The 11,535-nt window shown below is 47.0% G+C and overlaps 1 protein-coding gene across 7 annotated transcripts in view; it reads left to right on the plus strand.

Annotated features, from left to right (window-relative positions):
* MTCL1 (microtubule crosslinking factor 1) overlaps positions 1-4,228 on the plus strand; it is a 111,579-nt gene extending 107,351 nt beyond the window's left edge. For 5 of the 7 annotated variants that reach the window (XM_043443789.1, XM_043443791.1, XM_043443785.1 and 2 more), the window contains one exon: positions 3,100-4,228. In XM_043443789.1, coding sequence (XP_043299724.1) covers positions 3,100-3,294 — 195 coding nt within the window. In that variant the 3' untranslated portion in view covers positions 3,295-4,228. Of the gene's footprint in view, positions 1-1,029; positions 1,082-3,099 lie in introns of all 7 variants that reach the window. The other 2 variants (XM_043443787.1, XM_043443788.1) reach the window with 1 other exon arrangement.
* The last annotated feature ends 7,307 nt before the right edge of the window (positions 4,229-11,535 follow it).

Here is an 11,535-nt window from a genome sequence, read left to right on the forward strand (position 1 = left end):
GCGCCCCATCTTCCGGGACTGAGATCTTGGGCCCAGAGCATTACTCATTTGTATTAGACACAAAATGGGTTTCATTTTGGAGGCTAAAAATGCTGAGTCACAAATGAATGTGAGACTATAAGGGAAATGGCTCAATAATGGGATCACACCACTCAGGCACAAAGCCAAGCCCCACCCTTTGGTCCTCCATCAAGTCTCTTTGCTACCAGAAAAGGTGACGGCTGATTTAAAGGGGGCCCAGGGCCGGTGTCAGGGGTTCAGACCAGCATGGAGCTCCCTGGACAGTATTGAGATATCATGGTCTTCTTCCTTTCGCTGTGGGAAATAGCTTGTTCTAGATTTCAGGGGATTATTCCTCACCTGAGCTGACTTACTAAATGAGTCCCTCTCTAGATCGTGTCAGTTCTGGGTTTTCATTCCAAACTCCACAGAACAAGTTCTGTTCCACCCTGCCCTCCTCTGAGCCCATGGGTCATCTTCCACAAGTGCTCATGGTGACCCCAAGACACGGTGTTGGAGGGCCCCTGGCCAGGAACGGGCACTGCAGGAAACTCCCCCTCTCTCCTCAGGATCACCCCACAAGCTACTTGCTCCTTTGTTTCTCTTGGAGTCATAGCACAATGCAGACCAAGGCTATGAACAGGAGGGCTGGGGTAGAGAGGAGAACATGACTCAGTTGAAAATTTGAAGGGAAAGTTTTAGTCTGGGCCTCAGTCATTTGGTCATTGTGACTAAGACAGTCTTGCTGTTTAATGGGCTCTGTTTCAAAACCAGCAGCTGTAGGGTGTTGGAAATGCTCGGTGCCACCGGGCAGCTCAGGAAGAGGCTGCTCTGTCGTGGGCCCTCTCCTGCGTGGCTGGGTACGGACCGGCCTACATGCCCACTTCTGCTGAGCCTCACTTCTCTGGATGGCTGTCCCTGGAGCTGCCACCTGGGCCTGTTGACTTTAAACCTTTACTGTTGTTCTTCTTTTAAAATACTTTCCAACCTACTTGCCTTTCTTTTCTTTTGTCTGTCTCTTCTGTCCAGAACCAAACTGTCTTACTAACTGCCCCCTGGGGACTCTAGCCCGCCTCACTCCGTAAGTGCTTTCTTCCTTCTTTCCACTGTCTGCAGAGCTTGTTGGGTAGGTCAGGGATGGCCCAGGGTCCATCTAAAGGGACAGATGGCCAGCCTGGACAGGCCCACATGCCCCCCCACACACACCCCTGAGTGCTGAATGCTCTGTGCAGGAAAGGCACAGTGGCCTGAGAGGGGACTGACTAGCCTGCGGGGTCTGAGCAGAGCGTGGTCTGTGCCTGCTCACCGACAATTGACGTTGTGGTGGCATGTGTGCACCGCCATGTGCTCTGCAGGAAGCTTTTCTCTGTTTTCAACAACCACACGAGAGGGAAGAAATACAAACATGTCTTGACCTTCTAGGGGTCACCACAGGTGACCAAGTGCTCGACAACATTGTCAACACACAACAGTCACTCCTGCCCCAAAACTGCAGAACCACCTTCAGAGCCCTAGTCGAGGAGCATGAGAAAACACCAGCCTTGTTTCCGATCAAGGAGTTACCTCCCCTTATCCACTGGCCTTAAATACACCTGGCTCTCAGAGACCAAGCCTGAGCCCACGAAATATGACAGAATGGCTACAACAGCCCTTTCTAGAAGAGGTGCTCCAAGGACGAGAGCCCCATTACTGCCTGTCTTCCCATTAGTGTTGGCACTGGCCAGGCGTGTTGAATTCTTATCTTTTTAACTTATTCCACTGCAGGGGCTTCTCAGGAAAAGAGAGCATCCTTTGCTCCCGAGTGCTGGTGTGACGTGAAGGGGAACTTTGGCCCCTTAACTCATGCTCACACAGCCTTTCTTTGCGCAGGAACGCACAAATGCGAGTGGAGAGGCGGCACAGACAGACCCCTGTCACTCAGCATCAGCCAGGCAGAAATGGGCCACAGTGCTGTCCAAAACCCTACTCCAGCACTCTACCCCTGCCACACTTACACACACCTCTTGAGACACCAAAAGACCCAGAGCAGTAGCAGACTTCTCAACCGCTGTCTCCCATACCCTTTAATTTCTGCTGTTTCGGTGCTGAGGTGTTTTCATAGACAAGCTATCTCTGGTTGCCATGGTTTCCATTAGTACAAGAGCTCTGCTGCTGGGGCTCATAAAAAGTTGCAGTCATGTAAAAAGCCATCAGCAGAACTAGCAACATTAGCATCATCGTGTGTCAGTGCTTCTTTTCTGCTGGCCCCGGGCAGCAACCACTCCCCACCCTCCTGTGCTCTGCCCGACACCTTCTCCCCCCTGTCTCTTCCTCACTCTGCTGCCTACGTGCTCCTTGTGTGGTCTCTGCTGTGCTCATCACATCTCTTCGCATCCCTCCACTTACTTCTGGAGTGGCTCTGAACGTCCTTGTTCCGTGCTCTTCACCACCATGGTCTCCCTCCTCAGCCTCCGGCCGTGTGGGTGTCGTCTGGGTGGACAGAACTCACTTCCTCCTGCCACAGTTGCCCCACCTTTGTGCCCGCAGATCCTGAGTCTGCGTGTCCTTTGTCCTGGCTGCAGTGTTCTATCCCTGTTGTGGGGATCTCACCCAGTGCCAGTCCACCTGGAACAAGCAGCAGCAGAGCTGATTTGAAGGTGAGCCCGCTGCTGATGCAGCCGGCTGGCATCCTAGGGCCCTCTGGGGGTGCCCACAGACCAAGGCACAGGGAGGCTGGCCACAGCAACTGACTAGATGCTTCAGAAGGCCGAAATGATGTGCGCGGCCAGGCAGGACCATGCCCAGGCAGGCCATGCAGACCACTCGCCCCTCTGACTCCCCTTTCCATTCGCTGCAGCCCAGTTCCAAAGCCACTTCTATACATACCCATCTCATGCCACGTTTTCATCATAATTTGCTATCTTCCCATTACTGTTGGCAATGGTCATTCATGTTGAATTCGTAGTCTTTTTTAACATATTCTCTGTGAGCAATGTATATATTAGCATTCAGACCTGCTGGGCTGTTGCACTTGTCTTAGAGAAGTCTGTGTGGGGGATGAGCCCTCCTAGAGGACCTGTCCCTCTTGTAACCCTGTCTTTCTCTTCCTCGGCTCTGAAGGAACTACCTTGTTCCGCACTTGCTCCGTCCCTAGAGCCTTGCTTCTCCAGGCCCGAGAGACCAGCAAACCGTCGCCCTCCGTCCCGCTGGGCCCCACACCCCGCCACTGCCTCACCAGCTCCATCACCCGGAGAACCCACCTCCTTGGAGGAGCTCGGTGATGAGGAGCCGCCTGGGGAGAAGCCGCACGTGTGATGCAGGTCGGCATGGATTATCCGGAATAATTCACTGTAATTTGCATAATCACACCTTCATCATCAACTGAACTCTGCCCCAAAAGGAGAGATCTGATTTTCCCAAGGTCAAAGAATGTTTTTTTTAAAAAAACAAAAACAAAAACACAGCTGCTGAATGTTCAACCTGTGAACCTGAGATGTTTCTAGAATGAAACAGTAAATGTGCCTGTAAGAACTTAATTTTTTTCATAGCTCAGAAAACTATTTTTGTCTCCATCTTTTTTACACAAAGTATATTAAAAGGTAAATATGATATAAATAAATTAAAAATGAAAGTTTTAAAGATGTACATTGTAAGAGATTCTGAACACCCTCACGCGCAATATTGACTGCCTGTTAAATCTGCACTGTTAACATTTTGCTTTGGTTTATTTCCACGTTGAATTAGTGTGTTTTAAGTTAATTTTATTTTGTCAGTGTTCTTGTTTTTTAAGAATTTTTGAAATGCTTCAGCCTGTTGGAGTCAGTGAACTTTTCTTAATGAAAAACCATGAAACCAGTAGACAAGGCATCTCCTCTGTCCTAGAGGGGAGAGAGGGCAGCATCTGGAAAGGCACAGAGGCCACAGCTGGGCTGCAAGTCCACCTGCTCCTCTTGACCTGCACGTCTCTGGGTGCATGTCCATAACCCTGCTGTGGTCTCACCCCCTCCGCCATGACATCGTGTGACCCCCTTGTACTGTAGTGTTGGTGTTGTCTTCTTGCACTGACGATACAACAGCATTTTAAAATTACTGTTAGAAGACTAACTGGCAATACACAGTGTTTACTCCAAATTTTCTTGTTTAAGGAAAACCACCACAAAAAGTCACAAGCATACCAAATGGAAAGAGAGGGTGGTACCTCAGCATCTGTATGAGGTGATGATGAAGAAATAAAGTGTTTATAAAACGGCACCTGTCCCAACCTCTTGTTTCAAGCACCCTCCGCCTTAGTTCCTAATGGCTCATGCAAGTTTCCCCTGGAGAGAGGACAGGGGCGGGGGGCGCAGGGGGAAGGCAAGTCAAACAGCCACTCATTTATCTGACTGGGATGCACTGTGAGTGCACAACGGCCTTGCAGCCTCTCTGCAACAGTATATTAGGATTAAAAGGTGACTTCATTTTTGCTAAAAACACCAAAATGGATGGGTGAGGGGGTGTGAAGAAACAGGTTACCCACACTCAGGATGTGCCTGCCCACTCCCCTCCCTGGAAGGTGGGAAAGGCCGTTTCCACCCTGGACTGAGGTGCAGCTGAGCTATCAGACTGACAGACCAGGAGTTTATGAAGTGGTGGTGCTGGTGAAGACAGAACTGCTTCAAGCCGAAGCTTCTAGCTAAAATGTTTCTGCAGCAAATGGGCTAATGGCTTAAGCTTTTTCCCCGGCATTACCACAGTTCCATTAAATATTTTTTTTTTAAAAAGTTGGACATTGGAGCCTGCTGTAGTAGCTGTGGAGACCAGCCTGACAGTTCCTTAGGGAGTTAACCAGTTACCATGTGACCCAGAAATCCCACCACTGGGTGCAGGCCCAGGAAGAAAGCTGGACCTTGGACTGGACAGGTATTTGTTCACCCACGTTCACAGCAGCTTTATTCATGGTAGCCAGAGAGTGGAAACCACCCAAGTGTCCATCAATGGTTCATCCACACACTATTCAGCCTTAGGAAGCAAGGAGATTCTGGCACCTGCTGCAGTATGGATGAACCGTGAGGACAGCATGCTGAGGGCCATAAACTAGTCATAAAAACAATAAATGCTATATGATTCCATTTACATGAGGTACCCACAGTAGTCGAATTCATAGATACACCAAGTCATGGTGAGCAGGAGTTGGGGAAAGAATGAGGATAGTGTTTAATGGGTTTCAGTTCAGAGTTTCAGTTTGGGAAGATGAAAAATTCTGGTAATGGATGGAGGTAATGGCTGCTCAACAATATCAATGTACCTAATTTTATGCATTGGAGAAGGAAATGGCAACCCACTCCAGGGTTCTTGCCTGGAGAATCCCAGGGATGGGGTTGCACAGAGTCAGACATGACTGAAGTGACTTAGCAGTAGCAATGCCACTGAGCTCTATGCTTAAAACACCACTAAATGGTGAATGTTGCATGTATTTTACAACAGTAACAATTTTTAATTCAAAAGGTAAATACTTAACCCCAGAGAGACTGCAAGTTGACAGGTATTTCATTCCTGCTCAGCCTCTGCCCACCGTGAGTGATGGGAGGTGCATTAACACGTCCACTTGGAAGCAAGCAGGCAAGCTGCTGGTGCTCCTAACTGGGAAAGCGCCAGCGTCCAGCGCAATTACAGTCCGGGACACACACACATCAAAGCTGCCCTGTGCAGCTCGGTTCTCAGACAGGATCCTAAGAGTTGGCAGCCCTGGCCCCCAGAGGCTCTCACTAGTTCAGCAACTCCGAGAGAAAGAGGATCTCTTAGCAGCTGCACCAACAGAAGCCCCAGGACGGAAGACTCTCGTGGGTCTGCTCTCAGTTACACGTCACACCCTGAGATTGTCACCACCAGACTGGTCCAGCAAAGGAAAACCACCAGGGCGGTAAGAACAGAGAAAGGGTGACTGGAAGGCAGGGAAACCTGGACGTGATGGTGGGGGGCCCCTGGAATCACAGGAGAGGTTCTGGTCACCACAGAACTGCCCTCTGCCTGGTGATGACTCCCAGATACAGAAACAAAATATACAGGTAGTACAGTGTAAAGCCTAAATTAAGCGGGGCTTGAGCTGGACTTGAGAGGAAGGCAGGAGAGACTGTCAGGGGTGGGGAGGAGGAGCAGAGGTGTGGGGAGGGGCAGATGAAGGCCTGGCACCCGGGCAGCGGCGTCACTGCTGGAGGAGAGCGTGCACGGACGCAGCCATGTCAGTGGCACCAGTGCCTCGAAAGTGGTTTGGAGCCTCTCTGACCATCCAGTTCTCTAAGGGTCGGGCACACGTATTCTTGAATCCATTTACTGTGGAACCACTCCAACTTTTTCATGGGCAGGACTAGAGGATGAGATTAGTTCCTACACTCCCGTCCAAATGGAGTGAGGCACTAAGCGGGTAAAGAGCAGCTGCCTGTCTGTTCACGTCCCCACCCGCCGCCCTCATGTGCAATTTGCTCTTATGTCCTAAACAAAGAGGCAGAAGCAGATTCCTCCAAGCCAGCTAAGAGTCCTCACACCCACCGGGCGTGCCCTGCCCAGTCCTTGCTACATTAAGGTTTTCAGTATTACGTGTCTTTTAAAAATATATATCTGTGCAAATCGTAATTCTAATTCCCTTTAGCACATCTGTGTCTCACTCACTTTACTGAGCTTGTCAGAGTTATGCATATTTGTTCTGTCCAAAAAATAGCTGAGAACTGCAACTATCATTTTCTAATTCATTGATTTTTTTTTTAAGTTGTGGATTTTAACTGTGTTTTAAAAACCATTTTAAAGTATACGATCCCATGGGATTTGGAACATTCACAATGTTGTACAGTCATCACCACTGTCTAATCCCACAACATTTTCATCACCCTACAAGGAAATACACATTAAGCAGTCCCTCCCCGCAGCGCCTGGCACCCGCGGACCTGTTTTCTGTCTCTGTGGGTTTGCCAATTCAAGACATTTCATGTAAATGAAATCGCAGTGTGAACATGTCTGGCCTCTTTCACCTAGCCTATTGTCATGGTTCACCCACACTGCAGCCTGTCACTACTTTCCTTTCAGAGTTGAATAATATCCCACTATATAGATTACTACATTTTCTTTATCTGTGCATTTTTAAAACAAAAGGAAATGCTTTGTTTACCTTAAATAGCCTTGATGGTTCCCCAAAAGGAAGTCACAATGAATAATCAGGACACTCAGTTCAATTGCTCAGTCGTGTCCAACTCTTTGCAGCCCCATGGACTGCAGCACGCCCGGCTTCCCTGTCCACTCAGTCAATTCGCAAATTTGAGGCACTGCAGTGTCTTTAACATCAAACAGTCATTTCCTGGGGCCACCAGTACGTGTTATACTTAGGTTTTGTCTGCCTTTAGTCCTCTCGGCACCATTCTTTGAGGCAGCACTGGAAACCAGTATAGTAGGAATTCAGGCTGAGTCATAAGCAAGTTGGCCATTTAAGTGAATCTGATGACATCAGTCTTTAGTAAACTCTAGGCTACTCCACTCAGACTAGAGAAAGCTGAATTTGAATCCTGTTTTGAACACAAAGGACTGCAATCTTAAAGGGCTATCTCTTTTAAATTCATCTGAGTGATAGCAACAATAATACGTAATTCCCAGGGCATGTAAGGATCAAGGTTTGTTGTATACCTACTGTGTGCAAGATCCTGCACTAAGATCTGCGAACAACAACTTTCAACCAGGACCAAACAAAACAGAAAGAGGCTCCCTGCTCTCTCAGAGCTTATGTCCTGTGATGAGAGACCAGAGTAAACAGGTGTGAGTGTGATGGAGAACACTGAGCTAAAAGGCTTCCCTGAGAGACACCCCATGAACTGAGGTCTGGGCAAGAAGCAGCTGTTGGGCATTCAGAGGATGTAGCTGGTGAAAAGTGGCGATGAAGAGCTGAGCCTGTGTGTCCCTGGAAGTGAAGGATGGGTACTCTGACCTGAGGAGGGCAGGGGAGGCCTCACAGTACACAGGGAAGAGGGAATTTTACACTAGGTCAGGGGGAAATCCATGGAACGATATTAAGCAAAGAAGAAAAGAACTTTCTAGAACACCACTGTAATGTGAGGATAAGGCTGGCCCAGAATGAAGGCTTCCCGACAAATGGCTGCTGCGCTGACCCAGAGCAGCCTTGCTGGTAGCTCCAGGGTTTCTGCTGCTGCTGTTATTATTAGCATCGCGCCACCAGGCTGGCCACAGGCCGCTCATCAAGAGCTGGGCTGTAGGACCTGCTGCTGAGGCTCCCACAGGGCCCACCGCCACACTCCAGGATCTACCGCAGCTGTTCAGATAAAAACCGGGCCAGGCCCTCACTGGCTCTGCGGCTGCCTCTCAGGCTAGGCCAGCAGCCCTGTGAGTGGCCTTGGATCAAGAACAGGCTCCTCTCTTAGCCCCCTACCCTTTGGGCACAAAAATCACACAAGCTTCCCATTCCTGTTCTGTTTCAAAGGTCTGCTTCTTCTCCAAAAAGAAGCTGGCACTTCTAAGCTATAGTCAGTTACCTGCCATTTATTAAGAATGGGTTCCTACTCTTTAAAGTTGTCTTTATAAGGGGACCACAGAGGACTCTGGGTATTTGGATAGTGTGGGAGGGTTGGGGAGGCACCCAGTTATAAGCACTGCACCACATAATATAAAAGTCAGATAGGAACAAAAAGATAGCTGACTTTGTTTATTCTAGGCTCAGTTCTGTCCATTACACTGAATGAACCCAGCCCATTTCAAAGATAGAAACTTCTGTAACTTCCTAGTGAGCTAATAAACTTCAACAGGGCACCAGGAATCCAAACTTCACAATCCCCACAGTAATCCTGGAACAAATTCACCGCTCATTATTCATCAACTCCAGTCTTCTCTATACAGGTGGTTTTAACTGATTAAAACACAAAGTGCTGAAGACAGGATGATGAAGAGGATGCATCTGAAAATAGATGGTGGAATTATAAACTCTGAGTTCCAAATTTCTGGAGAATGACTAAGCAATAAGCAATTATCTATAAAACTGTTTATACTTATTGAGTCACTTCACTTAGGGGAATTTACCCCCAAATAATTCCAGTGACAGCAGTGTAATTTGTACAATAGATTCACAACACCACAGATTATACACAAAAATCTGGGAGTGGGCTAAACAAGTTCTGGTCCATCCACAGGTTTGAACACTGTGCTCCTTCACCTAGAAAACATTCCTAGTGACCAGAGACTGGATGGACCTGTGGGGACTCAAACATAAATGTCATGTACCTGCTCCCACGAGGCTTATTCCCTGGTCAACGGTGTCCAACTACCTCAGCTCAAACCCTGCTTCACCACTGTCTACCCAAACACCCTTGGGAAAATTACCTGTGCCCCCCAAGTCTGAGTTTGCTGCTCTGCAACGTAAACAATGATCACCTTATAGGTAAGGTGTGAGGTCTGGACAGCTAATACCTGTCAAGCACTTAGACTAGATTTGTGAAGTAAAATGATTATATAAATGTCACATTATAAAACAATATAATATGTGCTGTAATAGTATATTTAAGTGTAGAGTGAGCACAGACTTGGGACTGATTCTGCCCAGGGCTGGGGCAGAGGGTGTGTGGTGGGGGTGGGGCAGGGTGTGGACAGCAAGGTCTAGGAAGACCTCATGCTGAGCTATTTGGGAAGAGTCTTGAAGGAAAATGAGGAAAGAGACTGAGAACTTTCAGAAGGACTGCCTAGGTTGTACATGTAATACTCCTTTCAAGTTTCCGAAGAGAGGTTCCAATTTATTTTCAATTACTTTTGTATTCTGAGCTGGTGTTTTCACTGAACCTGACACCATGCTATGCTTTCTTGGAGAGAAAAGCAAAGGGTGAAAAAGTAGCTCAGTCATCCTGACCCCCAGGACCCTGCCATCCACCTCAACACAGCCAAAAAGCAGGTTACCCTTCCTGAGGCACCCATCCACTATGGCATTTCATAGGAAGAGTCACTCTGATCCACTAAAAGCCTCTCACTGTTGAAGCGTTAATAGTGCCACCAGGAGCCACACTGGCACTGTCTTCTTGTGGTTCATGCCTATCTGTGAGCTAGAATCCAGACAGGTGCCAACATTCTCAAGGCAGTGCTAGTAAAAATGAGATACATATGAATTTTGCTGTGTAGTCACTAGAACTGTTCATGATTAGTCCACCTACTTCTGAGCACATTATAAAAATCACCCCCATTTTCCCCTGAAGTTAGGCAAGGCTTTTTGCTAATGAAGTATGAACCAGAGTCGCATACGTCACTTTCTGCTGGCAGTTTTAAGAGCCAATACACCACCTGCTATGTTGCTTTCCTGCCTCAGCAGCTGTGAGACCACTGACCCTTCAATCTGGGCCTCTGAGTGGTGCCATACACAGACCCACTGTTGTATGAGCGACAAATAAGTCCTTGTGCAGTAACACCACTGAGAGTTGGGAACTGTTCATTAAGGCAGCACAACTTAGCCCATCCTGACTGGAGTAACTGTCAAAAAATGGGAATGCATGTATAAGTAATATGAAAAAACAAAAACTACATGATCATCTCAATGGGCACAGAAAAAACATTTGATAAAATTCAACATCCATTTTTTATAAAAACTCTCACCAAACTGTGTACAGAGGGAACATAACATAATAAAATGAACCCACAGCCAACATAATACTCAACAATGAAAAGCTGAAGGCTGCTCCACTGAATTCTGGAACACAACAAGGATGCTGACTCTCACCACTCCCATTCAACATAGTACTGGAAGTCCTAGCCACAACAGCCAGGCAAGAAACAGAAACAGAAGGTGTCCAAGTCTGAAGGGAAGGGGTAACGCTGCCATTATATACAGAAGACATGGTATCTATACAGAAATCCCTGAAGATTCCACACAAAAACCATTAAAACTGATCAACGAAGTCGGCAAGGTAGCAGGACACAAGATTAACATACAAAAACCTGTTGCCTTTCTTTACACTAACGAAATATCAGGATGAGAAAGTTTAAGAAATCCAATTTAAAATCACATCAAAAAACATCTAGGAATAAAACTAACCAAGAAGCTGAACGACTTACATACCAAGAACTATAGAACATTGCTAAAAGAAACTGAATATGATTCAAAGAAATGGAAAAATATTCCATGCTTTTGGACTAAATGAATATGGTTAAAATGGCCATACTACTAAAAATAAAAATCTACAGGTTTAATGTGACCCCTATAAATTACCCATGAAATTTTTCACAGATTAAAACAAATAATATTAAAATTTACATGGAACCATGAAGGACCCATAGTTGCCAAAGCAATCCTGAGGAAAGAGAATAAAGCCAGAGGTATAATCCTCCCAGACTTACAATACTACAAAGCTATAGTAATTGAAACTGCCTGGTACTGGCACAAAAACAGACATGGATGAACAGAACAGAACAGAGAGCCTAGAAATAAACCCACATAGCTACAATCTTCAACAAAGGAGATGATAATATACAACGGAGAAAAGACAGTCTCTTCAGCAAGTGGTGTTGTGAAAGCTGGACAGCCACATGTAAATCAATAAAGTTAGAACA

Source organism: Cervus canadensis, chromosome 23 (genome assembly GCF_019320065.1).
Source record: "Cervus canadensis isolate Bull #8, Minnesota chromosome 23, ASM1932006v1, whole genome shotgun sequence".
Taxonomy (NCBI): domain Eukaryota; kingdom Metazoa; phylum Chordata; class Mammalia; order Artiodactyla; family Cervidae; genus Cervus; species Cervus canadensis.